Source organism: Heteronotia binoei, chromosome 18, assembly GCF_032191835.1.
Source record: "Heteronotia binoei isolate CCM8104 ecotype False Entrance Well chromosome 18, APGP_CSIRO_Hbin_v1, whole genome shotgun sequence".
Taxonomy (NCBI): Eukaryota; Metazoa; Chordata; class Lepidosauria; order Squamata; family Gekkonidae; genus Heteronotia; species Heteronotia binoei.
The window spans coordinates 47,532,829-47,559,669 of record NC_083240.1 but is presented as its reverse complement, the minus strand read 5'-3'; the positions used below and the strand labels follow the sequence as shown (position 1 = coordinate 47,559,669).

The 26,841-nt window shown below is 44.9% G+C and overlaps 1 protein-coding gene across 2 annotated transcripts in view; it reads left to right on the top strand.

Moving 5' to 3' along the window:
• Window positions 1–26,841, top strand: part of NF1 (neurofibromin 1) — a 249,271-nt gene that overhangs the window by 91,844 nt on the left and 130,586 nt on the right. For both annotated transcript variants that reach the window (XM_060259690.1, XM_060259689.1), the window contains 5 exons: window positions 2,661–2,819; window positions 9,346–9,443; window positions 10,793–10,939; window positions 12,690–12,836; window positions 17,122–17,232. In XM_060259690.1, coding sequence (XP_060115673.1) covers window positions 2,661–2,819; window positions 9,346–9,443; window positions 10,793–10,939; window positions 12,690–12,836; window positions 17,122–17,232 — 662 coding nt within the window. The remainder of the gene's footprint in view (window positions 1–2,660; window positions 2,820–9,345; window positions 9,444–10,792; window positions 10,940–12,689; window positions 12,837–17,121; window positions 17,233–26,841) is intronic.

Below are 26,841 nucleotides of genomic sequence, written 5' to 3'. Positions count from 1 at the left end.
GGTGGGGGGGGGGTGCATTGTGAGAATCTTTCTTCCCTTCCTTTGGAAAGCAGCCTCACTTGACAGGGGTTTGGCGGAATGGTTTGAACTGGGGCATGAGAGCTCTCGCAGTGGGAGTGTCCCCTCCCCTCCCTTCCCCTCCCCTCCCTTTTTATTCCAGCATTGCCTTTCCGGGCTTTCCTACTGAGGTGGTGGAACTCCCAGTTGAGCCTCTTCTTGTCCCTCCTTCCTAGTCATGTCTGTGCATGATGAGATTAGGGTGGCCAGGTGACAAAGGCCCACCGGCAGCAGCTGATTGGGGCAGAGAAGTGGGGTGCAGAAGGCTGGCTTTTGGGATGGGGAGTTCTCCAGAGAGGCCCCCTTTGGAACCACAGATTTATTTATTTTATTTATTTTCAGATTTGTGTTCCACCCTCCCCATATGGGCTCAGGGCAGATTCCAATATAATAAATTAAAATATTAAACCAGTAAAATTCAAAGTAGCAGTAATTTAAAAAGCCTTCTTATGGCCACATAAGAGGAGTCAGTGATATTTCAGTAGTAGATGTTCCCCACCTCCATCCCCAAAGGTTTGGCCCAGCCATGGCTATTCGCATTGGATGAGATCATGCTCGCCTGAGACAAGGGTCCCTCGTGTGGTGCCCATGGGTGTCGTGGCACCTGCTGACACCTTTCCGGTGCCCATCGGGTGGCCAGGTGGGGCTTTTGCCCGGCAGGGTTCTGGATTGACCACTGGAGGTTTCATTAGCTGTGCAGATTTTTTTTAATGTTGTTTTGGCAGCAGCTGCCACAGTATCGTTGAAGGGAAGTCGTGGCAGCCGTTTTGTGGCTGGCTTTGCCTCCTCTGCCTGGCAGCCATTGTGTGGTTCCCCCACTCCCTGTGCCAGAATCCCCAAAGTGCCCACAGGCTCAGAAAGGCTCCATACGAGACTGGCTTATGTGGCATCTGGCCGAGCTCCTGACTCAGCCGTTTGGGCTACAGAAATTCTATGTCGGCGCATTGGCCAGTTTACGGTGGCCTGCCTCTGTTGGGCAGGCCTGTTCCATGGCCGTGGCTGTGGCCTGCATCTCGGGGCTACTTCACGTCACCCCACCCTGCCTTGTGATTGTGGGTGGCCAGAATTGCGCTGGGAAACCCTGGTGCTACAACAACATGTATTTATTTATGGTTTTCTCTCTCTCAAAAAAATCTGCCTCTCCTCCAAGTAGTTCAGGATGGCATCCATGGTTGTGTTCTCAGGCTGAATTTTATCCTTGGAACACCCCCAGTAGTGACAGCCTCATGGTCACCCATTGAGCTTTGTGGCTGAGTGGGAATTTGAAGCCAGATCTCTGAGGCCCAACTGCTGGCCAGGCTGCATTGATCAGGGCTGTTTGGAGAAGACCTGCAGTGGTGTGCAGGCCATGTCTGGATGCAAAGCCCTGGAGGGGGACCTGAGGGGGTTTGCTTGAAAGCAAGCCACACCTGTGCATTGGCACAAACTGGCTCTGAGTATCTTTTCACTTTTAAAAGAGTGGTTTCTGCAGGGGATGAGAAACACAGGCCGCAAATGTCCTTAAGTGCTTGGAATCTGGCTTAGTTTAGCCTTCTGCTTGGCTCTTTGGGGCCCTGCCCCCCCCTCCTCCCTCCCCTTTGGCTTTCCCAGGCGCAAGCTTCTGACTGTGGCCCTCTCTGTCCTGCACTGCCTGTGCCAGTGTCATTTATTTAAAGCTCCTCAGAAACCAGTGAAGACTGGGGAGGGGATAACTCTTCTTTAGTTTTCCAGCATGTGCAAACAGAAATAAATGGCACTAACCTTTTGATTTCTCTCTTTCCTTCCTGAGGGGAAGTACGTTCTGCATTCTTCTCTAAACTTATTTTTCACGGTTGTTGTTGCTGCACATTCTCAGCTACTTTGCCATGTGGATGAACAGGGGACCTTTTGCTGTTCCTTGAGAGAACTTGCGTGTGAGTTTTTGTGAGGGGGCTGTGTTTCCCTTTGTACTTGATGGAAAATGGCTAATCATGGGCGGGAGGGGCAGATTGAATTGAATCATTTAGTATACGGCAGGGGTGGCTAACGGTAGCTCTCCAGATGGTTTTTGCCTACAACTCCTGTCAGCCCCAGCTGGCATGGCCAATGGCTAGGGCTGATGGGAGCTGTAGGCAAAAAACATCTGGAGAGCTACCGTTGGCCACCCCTGGTATACGGGAAGAATGTGCGAGGCCTTGTTCTAGTCGACACCTGAAGAACCCTGGAACTTAACCGCAAGTCCAAATTTGAAGCTTTTTTTCAGGCTGCCGTCCTTTGAAGTGGCTACTTAGCTTTCTTTGGGCTGTCAGGGACTCCCAGGCTCTTAAACTGGCTTCACCTCAAGGTGGAGGGTGCGTGAGTGCGTGTGGGAGAGAAAAATCATGCAGTAAAATCATGCTTTGCCTGTACTATTAAAAATAACATTTTTTCTTCTTCCTTGTCTTCCAATAACAATTTGCTGCTTCCCTCTGAAGCCTGTTTAACTAGAGAGATCCATTCTGATGTCCTATTTTGTTTCCATATTGTTTGATGTCATGCATAGAAGGATCAGCAACAAATAGGAAATTTAAAATGCACCTTGGGCCCCAGCTCCTCCTGTGGCATTGTGTATTTTTTGTTATCAAATGCCAACTTCTGCTTGTCAGGTTGTCAGTCAGCGGTTCCCCCAGAACAGCATTGGAGCTGTCGGAAGTGCCATGTTCCTGAGGTTCATCAACCCCGCAATCGTGTCACCGTATGAGGCAGGGATATTGGATAAAAAACCACCACCTCGAATTGAAAGGGGCTTGAAGCTGATGTCAAAGGTGAGGAATGGCGTTTGTGGTGTGCGCATGTTTAGGCAAGGAGGACTTAGTCAATTTGTTACCTTGGTGAAATACAGCTGTTTTTTAACAGTTGTTTTAAGAAGTGTTTTGCTTGAGTATTAAGCACAAGAGCAGAGCTTTGCTTAAACTTTTATGGAAGGCTTCTGTGAAGGGGTAGAAAATTGAAAGCAGTACCACTTTTTAGTACAGGAGCAGAGTGAACCTGAGTAACACCCATTTGAAGTCCTACAAATTTCTTGGAAGGTAGCAGGAGGGCCAAAAGAGGGGCATAAGTGAAAGAAGACTGTGATCCAGGTTCTAATCCTCCTCACCTTTGGCTGGAGACAGAAAGAAAATTCCTTATTGGTTAATAAATTCTACAGACACTAAATGTAAGAAGGATGGGAAGAGCCACTCATAGAAATAAAAAAATCCTGCCTCACAGAATCTGAACTCTGGTATTCAGTTGAAAGCCACTGTTCTCACTCTCCTCTCTAAAATCCTTTGCATTAGAAAACCGGGTGAACCTGCAATACATTTTTTAAAACGGCAAATAACGATTGTGACTGTAGCACTTGGGTGCTGCTCAACTGGGGATGAACTGTTGGTTGCTGACGGCCAGTTGGCAGCCAGGCAGCAGCAGTTGGTAGCAGTCCTGTGACAGAGGCAGGGAAGGCGATTCTGGCCCCTTCCTCTGAGGTGAGGAGTCCGTAAAGGGCTCCATTTTCATGTTAACTGGCTGGCAAGAAAAGGGTTTGTTCTCTGCCTGGAGAAGACATTGTGGACTTCCAAGAGCCCCAACCAGAGAGACTGTTGGAGATGACTTGCTGCATTGTTATTCTACTATGCTTTCAATTATATTTTAACTGGTTATCTCTGCTTTTTTTTGTGCTTTTACTATTTTATTTTACTTCTGCTATTTTTTTATTTTAATACTTTTAATACTTCTATTAGTTAATTGATTTTTTTGTCTAGCGTTCTGAAGGCCCGGGGAAAATTCAGAGGGGAAAATTGCAGTCCCCCCCTTCTTCAGCAGACACTGGAGGAGAAAACCTCTTGTAACATATTTTGTGTTTTAGAAGGAGCGAAATGTGACTTCCGGGGTAGGAAAATGCCGAGCTGAGCTGCTTCTCATTAAGGGAGCAGGCTGGAACTTCTGTTCTGGGTAGTGGAAGGCAAACTAATGGCTACTGCCTACTTTTCTCAGTCAGAGATTAGTCCAAGATATGCACAGAAAACTTTGAGGAGATTTACCTTGGCTAAAAGGGAGTCCCGGGGGGGGGGGGGATGGGGGCTCCTTTGAGGGGTCTCCGGAGAAGAGTTGCATTTTCATAATACGCAGATGTTTACAGAGTCATTTATTTGACATAAGCTCGACAGAATCCTAACCTTCTTGGACATTACTAAACATCTAAAGCTATACAAGACCGGTGTGGATCTGGATAACTTGCAGAAAAGATACAGATTACTATCTTTCATTCCGGGACTATTTAAAGTTAAACAGAATAAATTCAAAAGGTGAGAAATGGAAATCTAGAAAGCTTGAAAGAAGAAGGGATGAAGAGGTGAAATTTGGACTTTTTAAATTTAAAGGACAGTGCTAAAAAGTGAGAAGGAATTTATTGTTTGGTCTACTTGCGGTTTTGAAAAAAGAGCACCATCGTCACAGACTTGCAGCATATACAGTCAATACAGGAAGTACGTCAAGCATCGTGAGATCTCTCTACCAGCGAAAACAGGATTTGGTGGCAAGTAAAGCAGGAAGTATCAGATGAAAAGCCTACCATAGAAAAACATTGGCGGCCATTACAAGGAGGTCAAATTAAAATATTTTTAAGGTGTTCGGGACATTAAAAATTGTTGGAAATAATAGAGGTGGTGATGAAAAGATAAATACTATTGGACATTATTGTTAATTATAGACTTTAAAAGCTTTTAAAGGAAAAAATTTTTTTTAAAGGGAAGTAGAAAGTCGCGGCCGCCATTTTGAAAGAAATAAAAACTTTAAATATTAAGATCTCAGCCTAGAAGGCTCTGAGGACAGCGAAATTAGGCTTGTTGGAAAAAGCAAGCTCTAATCTTTTGAACCTGATAGTTCAAACCTAATTGGTGAGAACAAACTTTTCGGTGTTTTTAAATGTCAGAGCATAAGCAAAACCCGTACAAGGGCTACTTCTCTGGAGAAAATGCAGGAACAATTAGAGGCCATGGAGGCTAGAATGATGAAAGGTATGAAAGAGATGATAACTGCCTCTAAGAAACAAATCTTAGAAGAGATTTAAAAAGATATTGAAGATCTCAGAAATGAGACTGAGGAAACATCTAAGAAAGTGCAGGAGGTAGAAGGGAGAATGAAAGTACATGATTCCACCTTGTTGAAAATACAAGAAAAAGTGGCAATCCATGACTGCAAATTGATGGAGACTCAGATTCGTCTGAGAGGAGTACCTGAAAAGGAAGAAAGTGACCTGAAAGAATATATAATAAAGATAATTGCAGAATTTTTGGAGGAAGATCCTGAAGGGTCTAGAAATATGTATGACTATATGTATAGAGTGAACTCACTTGAAATCTTACTGATGCAAATTCAAGAAGACAAAGAAATAGAAGGATTAAAAATAAAAGTATTTACTTATAAATATAGAGCGTTTGCAGAGGATATAATGTTTACAAATGAAAACCCCACTCAAGTAACACCTTTGCTGTTAGCTAAAATGCAAGAATATGGAGAACTGGTGGGATTTTATATAAATAAAGAAAAATAAAAAAATTATGTAAAAATATGCAAGTAAGTAAACAAAAGGAGTTACAAAAACTAACGGGTTGTGAAGTTACTTCGAAGGTAAAATATTTGGGTGTGGAGATAACAATGAAAAATATTGATTTGTTTAAAAATAATTATGAGAAATTATGGTGTACAATGGATGAAGATATGATAAAATGGAAGGAATAAGAAAAGAACAAACAGAAATGGAAATAGTTCTGCTTGGAGATAATGAAAAATTAATTTCAAAAATATGTAAACTGATTTTGAATTGGTCTACAGAAGATGAAGTAGTGAAATCTCAAATGATTAAGTGGGCAATTAATGTAAATAAAGAAATACAGATGAAAACTTGGGAATATCTTTGGAAGAATTCTTTAAAGCTTTCAACATGTCTAGTAAAGAGAACTGTTTTAAAATGATGTATAGATGGTATATAACTCCTAAAAAGTTGCCAAAGATGAACAATAAGATGCCAGATAGATGTTGGAAGTGTAAAAAACATGAAGGTTCTTTTTACCATATATGGTGGACTTGTGAAAGAGCAAAAAAATATTGGCAGATGATTCAACAAGAAATATCTAGGATCTTGGGATATGAAATCAAGAAAGTTGCAGAGACTTTTCTGTTGGGATTATATATGGAAAATTTTCCAAAAGAAGATAGAATTATAATTTGGTACTTGCTCTCAGCTGCTAGGACATTGTATGCGCAGTTGTGGAAGCAAGAGAATACCAGAGAAATGGGATTGGATCTTAAAAGTTATAACATCGAGTGAAATGGACAAATCGACAAGAATTTGAAAAGACTATGTTTTATAAACTTTTAGGTTGGAGCGGAAGAAGTTTAAAGTTTTGACACGGTTGACCACCAGCTACTGACTGACCACCTCACCGATGTGGGGATACAGGGATCTGCCTTGCAGTGGCTGACTTCCTTTCTCCAAGATCGGGGACAAAGGGTGGTGATAGGGGAGGAAGCATCCCAGAGGCACTCCCTTAGTTGCGGGGTGCCGCAGGGAGCGGTCCTATCCCTGATGTTATTTAATATCTATATGCGCCCCCTTGCCCAGATTGTCAGGAGGTATGGACTGGGTTGCCATCAATATGCGGATGACACCCAGCTCTACCTAATGATGGGTGGCCAGTCTGACTGTACCCTGGAAAATCTAGACCTGGCATTACAAGCCGTGGCCTCCTGGCTCAGACTGAGTCGGCTGAAATTGAATCCGACGAAGACGGAGGTTCTCTACCTGGGTCGGGGCGGTCCGGGGAGAGAGATCCAGCTGCCGGCCCTTGACGGGGTGCCACTAATACCGGTCCCCAAGGTCAAGAGCTTAGGCGTGCTCCTTGAGTCCTCCCTTACAATGGAGGCTCAGGTGGCAGCCACTGTTAGATCTGCCTTTTTCCATCTTCAGCAAGCACGGCAGCTGGCCCCTTACCTGGACCGCAGTGACCTAGCGACGGTAATCCATGCTACGGTCACCTCAAGAATAGATCACTGTAATGCTCTCTACATGGGGCTACCCCTGATGCTAACCCGGAGACTACAACTAGTGCAGAACGCTGCGGCACGGCTGTTAATGGGGCTACCACGACGGGAGCACATTCGGCCAGTGCTGAGAGAGCTGCACTGGTTGCCTGTGGTGTTCCGAGTTCGCTTCAAGGTGTTGGTACTAACCTTTAAAGCCCTTTATGGTCAGGGACCTGCCTATCTACGGGACCGCCTTTCCCCATATATCCCCCAGAGAGCACTGCGATCAGGGACAAAAAATCTGCTGTCTGCCCGTGGCCCAAAAGAAGCCAGGCTATGCACAACAAGATCTAGGGCCTTCTCGGTGGCAGCACCAGAACTCTGGAACACCCTCCCAGAAGCTATAAGGGCCCTGCGGGATCTGTCGGCGTTCCGCAGGGCCTGTAAGACCGAACTGTTTAGACAGGCTTTTCTGGTTGACTGAAAATGGGCTGCCACCGGACATCCTACAGAAGCTGGTGGTCATAGTCAGAACCCAATACCGCCAGACTGGATTGAGATAGCGTAATAGTTTTAAACTGATAAATGTATTATGGTTTTATATGTTTTATGGAATTGATTGTTTTTATGATACTGTAAGCCGCCCTGAGTCCGCTTGCGGAGAGGGCGGGATATAAATGCAAAGTAATAAATAAATAAATAAAAGTTATATAGAAAAAGAGTGGAAAATAAAAGGACATTGGACAATTTTTGATAATGATTAAGTCTTAAAAGAAAGAAAAATAGAAACTTTTGTTTTATTAGTGGTACCTTTAAATATTAGTATTTTAAGTATACAACACCGGCAGGGGTCAAGTAACGGGGGGGAGGGGGGATTAGAAAAGTAATATATGGGATAGATAAAAAGAAGTAATTAATAATGCGATTAATTGATTGTTACCATATGTTACTAAAATAAAATTGTTTTAAAACATAGAATGAGTGAAATGCTTCTTAAGATGATATTTTTTACACCAAAAATGTATAACATGAAAAAGTCTGAGGCCCTTTTGAAGGTCTCCTACATAGTAATCTCCTTTTGACTGAGGAAAACCTTGTCTCAACAAAGAAATCCACCCCTTTCAAATGTATAGCAGGGAAGTCTGAGGACTTCCTCAGTTTTTCCAGTGGAAAAATTTGGAGCATTTGTGGAGCACTTAAAAAAAAACCCTCCTGATTTTTTTCTCCCCTTTGGAATGAATGAAATGAAAGAGAAGCTTTTATTCAAACAGTATGAAAATGTTTATATAAGACAGTCTACACTACAGCATTAGGTATTAATTATGTCACTTTATTCAAGATTTTAGGGGGATTAAATTTAAATAATACATTATCATTATACATTATTAACACATTCAGTGTTGTAAAATTTTAATACCCCCAACATACTGGTAGGCCTGTTTGAGGGCTTCTATCCAAATAATATGCATCTCCCCCCCCCCCCCCCCATTTATTGCAAAACTTCTATCTTTTCCTACCTCTCAGATGGCAAAAATTAAATATGCCCTTGTTACAAGTAGCTTAGGGGTGCAGATTCCAATCTTTTCTCAAGTCCTGGGAATACTTGCCATTTTTTCTTATAGAAAACAGGCACGCATTCTTTTAAATTCCGCAAGTATGCAAAATAGTACCATTTATATGCTAATTAAATTATAAGTGATGCATGTTACATTGTTAAATCAGCAAACAAAATTTAAGTTGGGAGAGTAACTATTGCATTCACTTCAGTTTTTCCCTGGGGGGAACCTGGTTTTTTTCTCCCCTGGTGGCTTAAAAATGTCTGGAAGTGCTTGCTGTTTGATTTTTTTTTAACTTCAAATTGCCTTGGGTGAGCTTCAGAATTAAAAAGACAGAGCCCCCTCTTGCCCTTTTCATTTGACTTGCCAGGCCACTGCTTCTTACCAGCACGGTCAAGATTTGAATGCTACAGGAAGGCAGGGTGGCTCCTTTGCTTCAGTAGCAATCCAGTTGAGATGTGAGAGGGTGGGAGTGCAGAGCCCCCGGGATGGTGCCACTGCCTTGGTCAGTGCTGCAGACTTTGCCCGTGAGGTGAGCAGCTAAAGCCCCAAGGAAAGCATTTGCCAGTCGTGCTGAAGTAAAAACCCAATTAGTTGGTGCTCCCAGTCACTTAGTGTTGACATGAATGAAATGTTCAGGTATCTTGGATTAAAACTTTAATGGCTGGGATTTAATGAGGAACAAGAGAATTCAATAGCATTACATGCCTTAGTAGTTTTATTTCTTATCCAGGTGCTGCAAAGTATTGCCAACCATGTCTTGTTTACAAAGGAGGAACACATGCGGCCTTTCAATGACTTTGTGAAAAGCAACTTTGATGCAGCTCGGAGGTAAGCTGATTGGAAAGCCACATTTTAAAGCTTTGCCTCCTTAGTTGAAGTGTGTGTTCCAAAGAGTGCAGGTGCACAGGATGCTGGGTCCCATTTTCCCAGGACACCACACCAGTGATTGTGGCTACCACCATTTGGGGGCTTTGGAAGTTCAGACTCCGCTTGTAGGTAGCTGGGTATTCGGCTAGCCACCTTGCATAGCAGTAGGTAGACCTGGCAGATGCCATCACATTGAACTCCCTGTAACAAGTGCTTGATAAGGATGACTAACAGACTCTTCAGTGTCCACGGTTGGCAGCTTCCTTTTCACAAGTGCTATGATAAACAAGGGATTGGTCACAGTTCCCCTCCCTCAGCCTTCAAAAGCTGGCTAACAGCATGCCCTGATTCAACAGCTACCACTCTCTGCACACTTCTCTTTCCTCCAGGATCACAAATACATTGTGTGTGTGTGTGTTAGAATCTGGATTTGGTCGTTGCGGATTGTAGGCCAGTTGGAATGTCCACGGACAACCCCTTACACAAAGGAGAGTTGGCCATCTCAGAAGGGGCTGCGGTGCAGATCACCTGCTGTGTTCATAGGAAGGTCCCTGGCTCAGCCATTCAGAGGATCCCTGGTAGCAAGTGATGGGAAAGCCATTCCCATAAGGAGATGGTACTGAGCTGGATGGAGGAGTGGTCTGTCTCAGTTGGAGGGAGCTTCATATGGTTGTTCCCACCTGCCTCACGACACATGAGCCACCTCCAGTGTTGCCACAGAAAAGAGAATGGGCCACTTGCAGAAAGGTACCCACCGAGCAGGATGTTGTGGTTGTTTCATACATTCAAGTAGAGGGAGGTAGAAAACCAACTTTGGAAAACAACTTCTGGACCTCAGATGGTTCAGATCAATCAGGCAGTGATGATCTAAAAGGAAATTTGGGGGGAAGCCCAGGAAGGAGGTGGGGACATGGCTTATACAACCCCAGCCTCTGTCTCCAGGATTAGGGATGATACACTAGCGGACAACAACAGATGTGCATTTGCAGAATTGTGTGTCTTCTGGTGCTGATTTCTGAGGTGTTCCTGCCTTTTTGCTAGAGATATTTCTGTAGAGAACACACACTGTGCTGGGCGTGGCAGGGGTTATCTTTGATGCATGATCTCTCTCTTTCACCTCACACACCTGGACTTTTATTTATTTTAACATGTAAAGAGCAGCCAATATTTATTAGCTCAGCTGCAGAGTTATATTACCTTCGTCTGGTGCAGTCAGTACACCTACGCTGGAGGAGGAAAAAAGAAACATACTGAGATGCTTTGATGTCTCTGCTGCAGACAATGAAGGCTTTTTGTGTGTGTGTGTGTAGGTTTTTCCTGGATATAGCATCGGATTGCCCAGCGAGTGATACTGTCAATCACAGCCTGTCTTTCATCAGCGATGGCAATGTACTTGCTCTACACCGTCTGCTCTGGAACAATCAGGAGAAGATTGGACAATACCTTTCCAGCAACAGGTAGAAGCAACTGACCAGGAATCAAAGAGCTGTGTTGGTTTGGTTCTGATGGAAGGTGACCAGTGGAGCAGGCATACCTGGGAGATTCCTCTGGGCGCGACTGTCTTTTCATGGCATAATATTTAAACAGTTTAGACACAAACGTTATTTTGGAATACACATTCTAATTCACACACTTGCTCTGTTTTACTCTATAGAGTTCTTATGCAGGTGATGGAGAATGTTGAGTCCATACACACTACTTTCTGCTACAAACAGATGTATAAAAGCATATTAAAAATGTAGCTCTTATATCTAGTATAGCCCTGGACTAGAAAGACCAAAGTACAAATCCCAGGCAGACCCAGTAGACCTGCAGGCACGTCATTCAGGCCATGGTTGCCTGATCTGTAGAAAGGGAATCTGTCTTGAAGTCCACCTGTGGACAGTCCGGAGATTGCACCACCTTGACTGGTAATTCTGCAGCAGAATATTTACTACTTAGGTTTGCAGCTCTGACTTCAAAGCTCACTGTTTCCATTTAAGTTGTTTTAAGTGTCAGGACTGGGACTATAGGCTGAGGTGGCAGTTGATGCTGTAGAATACTGGTTGGACAGTATCTTGGCAGCTTTTTATTTTGACTTTTGGACCTCATGTATGCGTTTGCCAGTGGGACCATCAAAATGGTCAGGGTACTTCTTCAACACTGAAAAAACTGAAACCTACTACAGTACATCTTATTTATTTAAAACATTTCTAAGCTACTTTTTAACCTTTGGGAACTAAACAGCTTACAGTGTAAATAATTATTAAAAATCCATTAAAAGTCACAATTTAAAACCTTCAGTTAGGACTGCCAATAAATAAAAACTAGATCAGACAAATGCAGTCCTAGATAAGACGGTCTTCAACTGCCTCTTGAAGACTGACAGCGAGAGGGTCAGGTGCACCTCCTTGGGGCTGCGACCGAAAAGGCGCTCTCTCTCTCATGTGTCTGCCGGGTGAGCTCCTTTTATTGGTGGGACTGTTAAGAGGGCCTCCCCCTGCAAATGTTTGACAGTCCTTCAGACACCTTGGTCTCAAGCCATGTGAAGCTTTAAAGGAAGATCTGACAATGGAGCCCATTTACTCTTTCCTTCAGTACCTGAAGTATAAACTCTTCTTCATGGGAGCAGCCAGAGCTCAAGCACAGAGATATGTGAAATGTGACCAATTCAAGCTGGACATGGTGGGGAAGGGAATAGTGCTGGCCTCCCCTTGAGGCTGACTCAGAAGCTCCAGCAGGGTCAGACAGCAGCGGGGCAAGTCCTGTCAGGTACACCATGGATGGCTACTGCACATACTTCCAGATTCAAGGTTTTGGGTTTGACCTTCCAGGCCTTGAGCTGTCTGGACAGATATATCCGTGAGCCTGTCTCCTCTGTTATGTAGCAGCTTGCTGGTGATCCCTGGCCCTAAAGAGGCCTGGCTGTTCTCAAGTAGAAGTAAGTTGCAATAATCATTACCGTGATAGTTAAGAATGTGAATCAGAACATGAAATGAATCATATGTGTGCATTTGCACACTTCTCTGTTCACATGAGGGATTGGGAGGGAGAGTTTCCATCATTTTGCCCAGAGCAAGTAGGATTTTTATGTGTTGATTACTGAGGACAACCTGCTGGAATGAAGAAAATACATCTGTGAGATGCTCAGCAGACCCACAGTGTGACATGAGAGAAGTTGCAGGAATGGTGTTGGGCTCCACTGACTGAAGCATGCTTATCCTTTAGGGACCACAAAGCCGTTGGAAGGCGACCATTCGACAAGATGGCAACTTTGCTGGCGTACCTTGGTCCTCCCGAACACAAGCCTGTGGCAGACACACAGTGGTCCAGTATAAATCTCACCAGCTCCAAGTTTGAAGAATTTATGACTAGGTAATATGCTTGTGAATGTGCATGTAGCATGAGAATGAGAGCAAGAATGGCACCTGTGGCAACACCCCCACAAGCCTACCTAAAAGCAGAGGTTGTCTTTGGAAGGGAGGGGGGTGGCTGCTGGGGGTGTTCTGCCTTGGAAGTCCTCTTGCCCACTTGTTCTGCAGCCGGCTTGGGCACCAGGTTATTTTCCCAGATGTGGCTAATTCTGAACTCTGCACCCTGATTCTCTGTGTTTTGTTCTTGCCTCCTGCTTCCTAATTTTGACACTCCCATCTGCAGACTATTTTCAGGGTTTATTGCTCTTTCAACTTTCACTGTTACTGAAATGTATCGGTAGATGTCGTAAACGTCTCTTGTTTTTGTCACAAAAGACCAAAGAGGCCACCTCTTGGGAGCCATAATAAGGATAGGTTTGAGCACTCATCTGTTGCAGTAGGCTGATGTTTATGTCTCTCTCCTCCTACCCCTTCTCCCACACTCCTTGATTCCAGCAAAACACTCAAAGATTTAGCCATATCATGAGCATCTTTGTGTTCATGTTTGTGCATGTGGTGGAAGTATTCTGGGTAAGCCTGAAACAGATGGCGGCAAGTTTCTGCTTTTTGAAAGGAGAGCATAACCAGACAGACCTGAACATTATCTGTATCCTGCTTTCTCTCCACTTTTTGTAGTTTTGAAAGGCTCCTGCACAGATCAGTTGTAATATGCAGTGGGACAGAAAGGGTGACCGTGGGTTACATGCCTGCCCAATGCTAGCTGGTGCCTGTGCCTTACTACACTGGCTTTCCAGAGGCCTTCTTTTGTCCTTATGTATTAAATTAATTCAGCCTGCAGGCATATTCCTTGTCTCTCATTTCTCAGTCGGGGGAGGGGGCATTTTCTTACTTCTGTATTTGGCATAAGGAACCCCAGCAGTAGTCTCCATTATCCTCTATGCAGAGAGCTGCCCGCCTTGGGAGCAGGATGCGGTCATAAGGGGGCTGCCTCTTGCCCATAGCACACCAAATGTTTTTGGGGAACCCAGTGCTAAATCATTCGTAAAATATGCATTATGGTGGCCTGTTAGAAATCATAGAATTGGAGGAACAATGAAGTGATTTTGTAAGCTCTGCTGGGTCTGAGTGGCCCAGTTCCCTTCACTTCATGCTCAGTTGCTCTTCCATTCCCTGCAGCAGATCCTGCCTCCTTCAGGCTGGTCAGGACTTCTCTTGTTTGTTTGTTTGTTTTTGGCTGGCCCAAGGTTTGTGTTTCCCCCTCCCCCGTTCAACAGAGAAAAATGAGAAGTCTAGAACCTCTTACTTACTGGGCATTCAAAGCGACCAATATAAAAATAGATAAGCCCTTTTAAAAGCCTCCATGTTCCATCAGGGCAGCTAGAGAAGAGCGGAGTCAATAGATACAGAGATTCTAGAAGCCAGTTCATGCCCAGCTTCTCTTCAAATCTGAGGAGGAGGTTCTTTTTGCCTTTTTGGCACCCCTTGAAATCTCTGCCCTAGACAGTGACCTAGGTTTGCCGAGTGGGCAGGCCAGCCCTGGACACAATCATTTTTGCATACCCGAGGAGTCTTCCCACCCCCCAGAGGTATGTTTGTGGGGGCCATTGTGTAGTTTTTGTAATTAAGAACATAAGAGAAGTCATGTTGGATCAGGCCAATGGCCCATCCAATCCAACACTCTGTGTCACACAGTGACCAAAAATATATACACACACACACACAGTGGCTAATAGCCACTGATGGACCTCTGCTCCATATTTTTATCTAACTCCCTCTTGAAGCTGGCTATGCTTGTAGCCGCCACCACCTCCTGTGGCAGTGAATTCCACATGTTAATCACCCTTTGGGTGAAGAAGTACTTCTATCCATTTTAACCTGACTGCTCAGCAATTTCATCGAATGCCCACGAGTTCTTGTATTGTGAGAAAGGGAGAAAAGTACTTATTTCTCTACTTTCTCCATCCCATGCATTATCTTGTAAACCTCTATCATGTCACCCCACAGTCGACGTTTCTTCAAGCTAAAGAGCCCCAAGCGTTTTAACCTTTCTTCATAGGGAAAGTGTTCCAAGCCTTTAATCATTCTAGTTTCCCTTTTTCCAATGCTGTAATTTTTTTGAGGTGAGGTGACCAGAATTGTACACAGTATTCCAAATGAGACCGCACCATCAATTTATACAAGGGGATTATGATACTGGCTGATTTGTTTTCAATTCCCTACCTAATAATTCCCAGCATGGCGTTGGCCTTTTTTATTGCAATCGCACACTGTCTTGACATTTTCAGTGAGTTACCTACCACGACCCCAAGATCTCTCTCTTGGTCAGTCTCTGCCAGTTCACACCCATCAACTTGTATTTGTAGCTGGGATTCTTGGCCCCAATGTGCATTACTTTGCACTTGGCCACATTGAACCTCATCTGCCTTGTTGACGCCCACTCACCCAGCCTCAACAGATCCCTTTGGAGTGCCTCACAATCCTCTCTGGTTCTCACCACCTTGAACAATTAAGTGTCATCTGCAAACTTGGCCACTTCACTGCTTACTCCCAACTCCAAATCATTTATGAACAAGTTAAAGAGCATGGGACCCAGTACTGAGCCCTGCAGCACCCCACTGCTTACCGTCCTCCACTGTGAAGACTGCCCATTTATACTCACTCTCTGCTTCCTATTAATTAGCCAGTTTTTGATCCATAAGAGGACCTGTCCTTTTACTCCATGACTCTCGAGCTTACTAAGGAGCCTTTGATGAGGAACTTTATCAAAAGCTTTCTGGAAGTCAAGGTAAACAACATCTGTTGGGTCTCCTTTGTCCACATGTTTGTTCACCCCCTCAAAGAAATGTAACAGGTTAGTGAGACAAGATCTTCCCTTACAGAACCCATGCTGAGTCTTCCTCAATAACTTGTGTTCATCAGTGTGCCTACTCATTCTGTCCTTGATAATAGTTTCTACCAATTTTCCCGGTATTGAAGTCAGACTGACTGGCCTGTAATTTCCCGGATCTCCTCTGGAACCCTTTTTAAAGATGGGAGTGACATTTGCTACCTTCCAGTCCTCAGGAATGGAGGCAGATTTCAGTGAAAGATTACATATTTTTGTCAGGAGATCCACAAGTTCAGCTTTGAGTTCTTTCAGAACTCTTGGATGTATGCCATCCGGACCTGGTGACTTATTAGTTTTTAATTCGTCTATCAGTTGTAGGACCTCTTGTCACCTCAATCTGACTCAGGTCTTTCAACACCCCTTCCAAAATAAGTGGTTCTGGAGCAGGCAAACACTTCTCATCTTCCACAGTGAAGACGGAGGCAAAAAATGCATTCAGCTTCTCAGCCATTTCCCTATCCTCCTTCAGTAATCCTTTTACCCCATGGTCATCCAAGGGCCCCACTGCCTCCCTGGCTGGTTTCCTGCTTCTAATATACTTGAAGAAATTTTTATTGTTGGTCTTTATGTTTTTTGCAGTATGCTCCTCATAGTCCCTTTTTGCCTGCCTGATCACACTTGCATTTGATTTGGCACTGCCTATGTTCCCTTTTATTAATCTCACTTGGACTAGCTTTCCACCGCTTAAAGGAGTCCTTCTTACCTTTTACAGCTTCCATTACTTTGTCTGCTAACCATGCAGGCCTTTTCTTATACCTGTTTGTGCCTTTCCTAACTTGTGTTATATATTTTATCTGAGCTTCTAGGATTGTAGTTTTAAATAGTCTCCAAGCTTCCCCAAGGGTTTTGACTGTATTTACCTTTCCTTTCAGTTTCCTCTTCACATGTCTCCTCATCTCAGAGAATTTACCCCTTTTAAAATTAAACATGTTTGTGCTGGTCTTTCGGGGCAACTCTCTATTTATACAAATGGTGAAATCAATAACTTTATGGCCACTGCTCCCAAGCGGTGTGATCACTTTTACATCTCTCACCAAGTCTTGGGCATTACTTAGGACCAAATGCAGGATCGCCCCACCCCTGGTAGATTCTGAGACCATCTGCTCCACAGCACAGTCATTGAGAGCATCTAGAAACTCAATCTTTCTCTCAACCTGAACACATATTGACCCAATCAGTTAGCTTGGGAATCAGCTACTTGAGAATGATATTCTGGTTATTCCTTTGAGCCTTCGTAACCAATGAGCTCTAATATATGAACAAGACCACCAAAGATGGAGAAAAGTCCAAATTCATTTGTGCATTTCTAACACAGAAGCCTATAATGGCCTGAAATTCTGTGGAATGCATGGAGTATTATACTGTGATGTCTTTATCATGCTTATGCTTGCATCTTCAGGCACCAGGTACATGAGAAAGAAGAGTTCAAGGCACTGAAGACTCTCAATATTTTCTACCAGGCTGGGACATCCAAAACTGGGAATCCTGTATTCTACTACATTGCTAGGCGGTAAGTTGACTTCTTTCTGTATTCTGTAATATTCTAAGTTCTATAATACTGACTGATAAAAGTAATGAAACCAGCACGCAGGGCAAATGCATCTGTTTTCTTTGTATCCTATAAATGTTGGTAAAATACGTAATGTGTGCAGAAATGTTGTTCTGTATTTCTGATGTGAACCTAAGCTTTAAAAAAGCTCTTGTAGGACAGAGGGTTTTGTCATAATGCCTACTTCTTTGCATATGCCAGTGCTCTGGGTGCATGGCCTGGTGTCGGCTAGCACATGCTCCACACGTGCAAGGAGTGACCCTTTGGTGTGCCCAGAAGGTTGTGCTTCTGTGTTTTATGCCGAGGCATGCCTATACCCCAAGAGAGAGAAACAGTTCAGTTTGATTGCTACAGGGCTTTTGGTTGGGGTTCTTTTGGTAGCAGTGCCATACATTGTGGGGCTAGAAAGATGCAAAGCTGTGACATTTGAATAGCGAGAGCTTTATGGACTGCATAAATAGATTGTAGATTGTATGTTGTTATATTGATATTGTGTAGTACAAAAGCTTCATAACCCCAACATGTACATTTTTAATGCTTTCAGTAGATTCCACCTTTTCATGGGAATGTAGTTGATCCTGGTGCCTTTTCTGCTTTGTCTCTGTCCTATTTTAGGCATGCATTTCATGTTGTCCATTTTAGATGAACTGACCATTATAGGTTTGAGATGCTCAGCCATTTGATCACCTGTTGGTTTGACCCTGTGGAGAATCCACTGGAGATGCTGCCAGAGAGACTATGAAGGCAGGAGCACAGCCTGCCTGTTAAACAGAGCTGATGGCTGTGGCAGGGGAAGCCTTTTATACACATCTGCATAACTCTGATTTAGGAAGGGATGTGGCTTACTTAGGAACTCTGCGCAGAGATCTTTTTTGCCATCCCCCTCCAAGTCAACTGTATGGCCTTTGCTGTGTCCTACAGGTCATGTGCTATAATTTTAGATATCAAAAGAAGAGAATGGTGAAGGTTCAGGAGGAAGCAAATGAACAGTGGCAGAAATCACAAGTGTTCAAGATCAGGACTGTCACCAAGGGAAATAAAGCACCCTAGACCCTCACGATATTCAGTGTGAATATTCATGAGTCACGGCTCAGCTGTTCAGATAGTTGGAAAGGAAATCGTATGAGAATATTAATCGGGAAAATTAAAGAAGTGGCAGAAAGGACGAGTTGGGGCAGAGATTTGGTGTGAATCCTGTCAGAGGTCTTTCAAATGTAATTCTCTGTGTAAGGAAATGAAATTGAATTAGTTTAACAAATAAAAATTTGTCAGAAGGGTTAGTCTCTGGAGTCTTCTGAAAATGGAACTGGCTTTGAAAATGCAGGCAATTGCTCAGTGACTGGAAGGTGGCCAGGGTGGCTGGGCCATGAACCAGGTTATGCCTTTGCTGTACCTTTCAGACCAGCTGACCGCACTTCCAAAGAATAGAACCTTCCCAATAGAGCCAGTTTGGTGTAATGCTTAAGTGTGTGGACTCTTACCTGGGAGAATCAGGTTTGATTCCCCACTCCTCCACTTGCACCTGCTGGAATGGCCTTGGGAACCATAGCTCTCTTCCAGCTGAAAGGGCAGCTGCTGTGAGAGCCCTCTCAGCCCCACCCACCTCACAGGGTGTCTGTTGTGGGGGGAGAAGATATAGGAAATTGTAAGCCACTCTGAGTCTCTGATTCAGAGAGAAGGGCGGGGTATAAATCTGCAGTCTTCTTCTAGTTGCAGTGTGCTGACCTTTAGGTGGACACCTGGCTGGATTGCTCTGACTGGGGGAATGCCGTGGCTTCGGTGCTTGATAGATTTAATCCGTTGCCTAAGAACAGAGCTCTGTTATTTTGGGGGCATAATTTGTGCTTGCCACTAGTTCTGTGGGAGGAGGTGAGATTTGGTTGTGATGGTATTCTAAACATTTGAGGCTTGGTTTGGGAGGAGATGGGGGAAAGGGGCATGGTGAGAAGGGAGCTCAGGGTGTCACGGGAGATTGGGAAGGGGGGGGGTCTCTTCTGTCTCCCAACACTTGTGCTAACTCTGGAAAGCAGCAAGATGACCTCTTGCCTCAAGCCTCTCCAAGGTGAGATCACAAGATTCCCCCAGCTCTTTTTCAGGTCTGTGAGTAGACTGATGGATCTTGCCAAAAACTGCTTGCCGGGGGTGAAGGAGTGAGCGCATTTTTGGCCCCCTGCTTAAGAGGGTGACCTCTTTCCCTGGGTCTGGCAAGCTGGTGGCTATACTGAACATATGAGCGCAGGTCAGACAGGGGCTTCTTTGTAAGATCTAGTGAATGAAACATGTGCTGTAATTACATTCTTTATTAAGAACTATAAAGCAAATTTCATTTTAAAGCGAGGCACATGAACATTGCTTCCTAGTCTGCCCCTCCATCGCTTTCAGAGACTTTTATATTAACACCTGAGTCCCTTGCTGCCTTTAGGTTCTCTTCAGTTGACTAGCCCAGTTTCCTTCATATCTTTCTTGCATTTTCTTTGACAGCTTCATTATGTTCATTTTACTTCATAGACTTTTTTAGTATAGACTCTTCCTTAACCATCTTTCAGAGTGTTACAGGTATTCTTTTTTAACATTGTCATATATTGCACTGGGAAAAAAAGAGTTGACTTTGCATACATATCCTATTACAGACACTTCTTTTTAAAGTTGACAATTGGTTTGGCACTTACCACATTGCAAAATGAAAGTTGAGTTGCCACACATATCCTGAATAACAGAAATAATTCAGCTACCTTCATGGACTCTTGAGAGATTTTAACACCACAAAATGAAAACACAAAACAAAGCAAAACTCTTAGCTGAGGAGTTTGCTAAGAAAACACACACAGATTAGCAAAACATTGACTTTGATGAAAGCTCATTCAGGAAAACTCGATTTTGGAATTTGAGTGATGGAAGGATGCTTCTTTTTTTTAAGTGTTACGTTCACAGACATAGAACAAACACAGAGATACAAAACTGAAGAGGGATGGGATTGCAGTCCCAGGAACATTGCCGGGAGAGGTGGTGGGAGCAATGGTTGAGGTTACGGTGATGTTAGAACCATCTTGGTCCGAAGAGCTGCTGTTGTTTGAGAAAACCAAATGAGGTCCATACAAAACGACAGCTACCAGGATAGGCCAAAGCCTGTTGAACAGCTTCTTCATTCTGTATTTGTGAAACACGAATCTAGTTATTGGGTGCCTTCTGTTAGGTGAACTTGCTTTCATTGTGACCTGCTCTGGAGTGAATGGGCAGAGAGGACTCTTCCCACCCCCCAACCCGGCCCCGAGTATTACAGCTTGGGGACTGGCCAGTGAAACAAATGGGCAGGAGCAGGCAAAAGGCAGCACTTCTTTAAACAGTCATCTTATGGAACTATAGATAGGTAACAAGGACAACTCCATTCAGAGGGCTTTAAAAGATAAATTTGGGAATTGGTTGGCCTCCTCCATAAATGGCTGTAGCCCCTTTTAAAGCCCATGGCAGCCTGTGGATTCCTGTCAGCAGCCATTAGCCAGCCAAGTGCAGCCTTGGAGCTCAGAGGAGGCCAGCCGGAGTGGCCGTGGCATGGAGGAAGCAGGGAGGGAGGGCTGCTTGCAGCCTTTTCAGGACTTCTAGTGGGCACAGGGTGCTGTACTGGGTGGGCTTCTGGCACATCAGGGCTGTTCTTAAATTTGCTGCATATCTCCTCAAGGAATTCCCAGTGAGTTCAGCAGGGCTTTGTCCCTAGGAACTGCCCTTAGGGGTGCAAGCTCTAATAGAGCCATTTGAGACTCCTAATTTGAATCAACGAATAACCAAAAACATAACATTGCACATTTTTCAGATTTATTGTTGTTGGTATCAGGTATGTGTTTGGGAGAGGAACATACCTCCTTTGTGACTAAATTATCTCAAAAGATTTTCTGTGTTGCACCATAGCTACTTCACATCTGTGGATGGTAGCATGGTGGATGGAAGAATGAGCCATGATCCCAGAGAATGTGGGCCCATTCACATCTCACCTTGGTCCCAAACCCATTTAGGCTGCTGTCCTAAGGACACTCTCCTGGGAGCCAGCCCCTTGGATTTAAATGGAGCGTGCTTAGGATGGTTTCCTTGGGGGCATGCAGCTTGCTCTCTGCTCCCACTCTGCCCTCTGCAATACGGGGGAAATAATACTGGCCTTCCCTAGAGGGCTGTTGGAAGGATCACCATAATAGACATGAAATGCTTGGAACACTGAAAGGGCCGTAGACATTAGTAGCAGCGCTAAAGTCTGAAGCTCGGAGGGAGTGTTGAGAGATCATTGAAATGAAACTGTCCCACCACTAGAATCAAGAAAAAGCATATTAAAATGTTAATATTTTGTAGGGTCTGTGCTGTTCTGAAGCCAAAACCTGTAGTAACAGATTTTGAATTTTATTTTAAGCATTTCCTGATTCGATGGGTGATGGGACTGTTTATTCCAGTCATAGAACTTACAAACAGGTGTTGGCTTGCTTGGTTTACCTGAGTGGTTGTAGAGCCTCCCTAGACTCCAGTTTATGTGTTTGAGAAAGAAGTTCAGTATTCTCAGTTTGGGGGTCAGAGGCTAATGGATTTGCAGAAAGAGCCAAGACTAGAGCCATGAAAAGTTCTGAGAAGGTTTTATCCCTTAACTGAAAAGCCCTGGTTCTGCATATCCCACTACACCTTCACAGGGTTGCTTTCAGATTTAATGCTCAGCGGTTTCAGAGTAATTCCAGAACGTCATGTGCTCAGGGCCAGTGTTCCTTCTAAGCTGAGTTAGTGTAAGCTAGCTCACAGTTTTTTAGCCTCCAGCTCACACATTTTTGTCTTAGCTCAAGGAACAATGGTCCCACAGCAAACTAATCTATGCTCACAACTTTAATGCCTGTAGTCCACAAAGTAGACAAGGCTCCACAACTTAGAGGGAGTATTGCTCAGGGCAGGTGCATCAGAATCCATCTACATTGCCAGGGTCTTATCTCAACTTGCCTCAGTAATAAGTTGGATGTTGTCCCAGTTTTTCCATTTAACCAGGAGGGCTAGGAACATTTTCAAGCTCATGCATATAAATCTGCGAAAACTATGTTAAACATCACATGGATCTGTGACTCTGGCCTTACAGGTTACTAAGGCTTGAGTTTCATCCCCAGCCTCCCTCTGATTGTCCTGCTGTTCCCAAATCAGTCAATGCATTATTTTAGAACTTTTCTCCAGTGTGCAGATTTCCCCCCCCCAAGCTCAGAATATCTGTTCGTAGATTTAGACCTCATTGTTCTACTCTATTAATTTCCATTTTCATGTGTATTTATTTAATTTTGTCATTTGTCATTCCATACCTGTTTGCAGCTTAAAATTCTTATGATGCAATGCAGGAGCCACTGGGAAGTCCCATGGGGTGCTGGTTATTAGTTCACCCACCCATTCCTGTCATTTATATAGAATTTCAGGACGATTACACAATCACAGACTTCAACAGTGATTGGCTCCCATGGCTTGCTGACGTCTTCATGTTACTTTTTTCCCAGGGCAACGGATGTAAATGTGAAACAGTTTCCCCCTAGCATCCGTCAAGGAAGTAAGGAAGTGAGAAAATCAGCGTTCTGTTTCTTGAATCTTTTACAAAGTCCATGCCCTAAATGAAAAGGTGTGGTATTGATATCAAAATCTGAGGAAGAAACATTTTGAGAGATCTTTAGAGGCTCTGAGCATGGATCCAGCTAAGTTTTTACTAAATATAAGACTATAGAGCAACTTTGAATCTGTTCAGAAAATCTGTTTATAAAAGGTTAATCAGCTTGGAAACCAGTGTGTGGCATGAAGCACAATTCCTGAAAGATGTGGCTGGTTTAATGGGAAGGGAGAAATAGTTATTTTACTTATTTGGAAAAATTTCTGTGCCACCTCTCTGGACAACCTGCCCACAGTTGCTGTAAAGCATAAGAAAGGCCATAAAGCATCATGAAAATAGATTGACAATTGATCAGTGGTTTAAACTCTTGCATTAAAATATCTACCCAGAGCATAAGATATTTAACTTAAAACGAATCTCATAAAACAGTTCCCAGGCTATATATTATAATAATAATAATAATAATAATAATAATAATAATAATAATAATAATAATAATAATAATAATAATAATAATAATAATAATAATAATAATAATAATAAATTTATTTATATCCCGCCCTCCCCGCCAAGGCAGGCTCAGGGCAGCTAACAACATATTCAAATAAAAGTTATACAGTAATTCTAAATCAGCATTAAAAAGTTATACAATAATTATAAAATCAGCATTATGTTAAAAACCATTCCAATTTACATAATTTAACAGTAACTATGGTTTTCCTGGCGCTATTCTGTCTGTTTGCATAATGGCGAAGATCACTGAGCAGAGTCACTTTGGCAGGTCCATCAATTCGGCCATCCTTAGTCAGCAGTCTGCGAAGGCCAGCCTAAAAAGGATGGTCTTGCAGGCCCTGCGGAATTGGTCAAGACTCCACAGGGCCTGCACCTCTTCCGGGAGCTGGTTCCACAGGCATGGAGCTGCAACGGAGAAGGCCCGTGCGCGGGTGTTCTGCAATTTCGCCTCCTTTGGCCCAGGGATAGTCAACTTGTTCTTCCCTGCTGACCTCAGTGCTCTCTGGGGCTCGTATGGGGAGAGACGGTCCCTCAGGTAGGCAGGTCCTCAACCATATAGGGCTTTAAAGGTAATAACCAGCACTTTGTAGCGAACCCAGTATGTGACTGGCAGCCAGTACAGTTCGCGCAGCCTTGGCTGTATATGCTCCCACTTCGGGAGTCCTAGTAACAGCCTAGCCGCCGCGTTCTGCACCAACTGCATCTTCCGGGTTCGACACAAAGGCAGCCCCATGTACAGTAGTCCAATCTTGAGGTGACCGTCACATGAATCACTGTTGCTAGTTCCCGACGCTCCAGGAAAGGGGCCAGCTGCCTTGCCCGCTTCAGATGAAAAAACGCTGACTTGGCAGTGGCTGCTACCTGGGCCTCCATTGATAATGAAGGCTCCAGTAGAACTCCCAGGCTCTTGACTTGGCGTGCCGCTTTCAGCGGCGCACTGTCAAAAACCTGGAGAGGTATTTCCCTCCCTAGAGCGCCGCGACCCACACAAAGGACCTCTGTCTTCGTTGGGTTCAGCTTCAGCCCACTCAGCCTAAGCCAGGTTGCCATGGCCTGCAGTGCCTGGTACAAGTTCCCTGGGACGCAGTCAGGCCGGCCATCCATTAGCAGATAGAGCTGGGTGTCATCTGCATATTGATGACAGCCAAGCCCAAACCTCCAGGCAATCTGGGCAAGGGGGCACATGTAGATATTAAATAACATTGGAGAGAGAACTGCTCCCTGGGGCACCCCACAGTCTAGTGTGCGCCTCTGGGAGAGCTCGCTCCCGATTGCCACCCTTTGTCCCCGTCCCTTAAGGAAGGAGGAAAGCCATTGTAAGGCCAACCCCCTAACCCCTATGGCGGCGAGGTGGTGGGTCAGTAGCTGATGGTCGACCGTATTGAATGCCACCGACAGATCTAACAGCATCAGCACCGCCACGCCACCTCGATCCAGATGCCGCTGGAGGTCATGTACCAAGGCGACCAGCACTGTCTCCGTCCCATGGCCCAGGCAAAAGCCGGACTGGCAAGGGTCTAGGATGGAAGCGTCATCCAGAAAACTCTGCAGCTGCAACGCCACTGCCCTCTCAATAATTTTACCTAAAAACGGTAAATTGGAGACCGGTGGGTAGTTTGCCAGTTTGGCCGGATCTGCTGTACATTTTTTCAGGAGGGGACAGACCAAAGCCTCTTTCAGAGTTGATGGAAAGCAGCCCTCCAAGAGGGATCTATTTATTATGTCCCGTAAAGGACATCTAAGCTCCCTCTGGCAGGATTTAATCAGCCAGGAGGGGCAAGGGTCCAAATCGCAAGTTGTTGGGCGTGCAACAGAGAGAATTCAGTCGACTTCCTCCAGGCTGAGTGGGTCAAACTGACCCAACACTAAACCAGAAGACAGGCACGGAGCCTCAAGTTCCTGTACTGTATCCAATGTGATAGGCAGGTCTTGGTGGAGCGACGTGATTTTATCTGCAAAATGTTTTGCAAAAGCCTCACAGCCTATCTCTAATTCGCTAACATTTGGTTTGCCTTGTGGCAATGTAGTAAGGTTTCCAATTATTCTAAACAATTGTGTCGGGCGCGAATTTGCAGATGCAATCTTGGCTGCAAAGTAATCTTTCTTTGCAGCCTTGACTGCCATCTCATAAGACTTCATAAACGTTCTATAGGATGTTCTCGTTGCTTCGTCCCGAGTATGCCGCCATAGCCTCTCAAGTCGTCTGAGCCCTTGTTTCAGCTGACGTAGCTCCAAAGTATACCATGGAGCCAGCCTCATACGAGGGCGCAGAGGACGTCGAGGTGCGATCTCGTCAATAGCCCTGGATAGCCGGCCTTGCCAGGCCACCACCAGGTCATGGAGGGAATCACCAGGGGGCCAGGGATCCCTCAGGGCCATTTGGAACTGTTCCAGGTCCATCAGGCTCCGGGGGCGAGCCAAAATAGGCTCTCCGCCCATACAGGGTTGGGGTGGTATCTCCATACGGGCCTTGAGGGCTAGGTGATCCGACCATGGTACCGCTTCTACCGCGATATCGTTCACCGAAATCCTGGACGCAAAGATCAGGTCTAACATGTGCCTGGCCTGGTGCGTGGGAATCGTAACAAATTGAGAGTCCCAGTGTCGCCATGGAAGACACTAGATCCATCGCCTGAGTGGAGGCCATGTCATCGGCATGGACATTGAAATCACTCAGGACCATAAGCCCTGGGTACTCCAACGCCCAGCCCGCCACTGCCTCCATCAGGGATGGTAAGGCGCTGGCCGGTGCGTTAGGCGGACGGTACACCAGCCAAATCGCCAACCCCTCTCTGACGTCCCACGCCAGACCGGCACATTCAATACCATCGATCGTTGGGGCCGGGAGAGCCCGGAAGAAGTAATCCTCCCGTATGAACAATGCCACCCCTCCCCCCCACCCGCTATTCCATGATTGGTGAAAGACCGAGGAACCTGGGGGGGGGTCATCTGGGAGAGAGCCATCGTCTCCCCATCTCGTACCCAGGTCTCGGTCACGCAAGCCAGGTCCACGTCCTGCCGAAGCAGGAACTCCCTGAGGTTCGAGATCTTATTATTTACGGACCTGGCGTTGCATAACACCAATGACGGAGACGGGCTTTTCCTCTTGGCCCCACTACCTGTCACCGTTGGGATGGGAAGTAGACTGGAAGGGGGCCGAGCACCGTATTGTCTCCGTCCCCTTCCCTTACACTTCTGTCTATTCCCACCGTCATACCTTCCCTTCCCCAAGAGCACTGGAATCCCCAGGCCAAGCATCCACGCCTGTGCCCGGAATGATCTTGCCAATATTGGGCAGCTTCACCCCCCTCCTAGGTTATCTCAACCTGCAATTAGGTTCACACCCCACCAACCACTCCGGTCTCCGTATTGTCAGACTCAATGCTTATATAAAGTTCTATTCCTTAAAAGCTGGAGTAAGCAAATATTTTGGCCTACTGCCTGAAAGAGGGCAA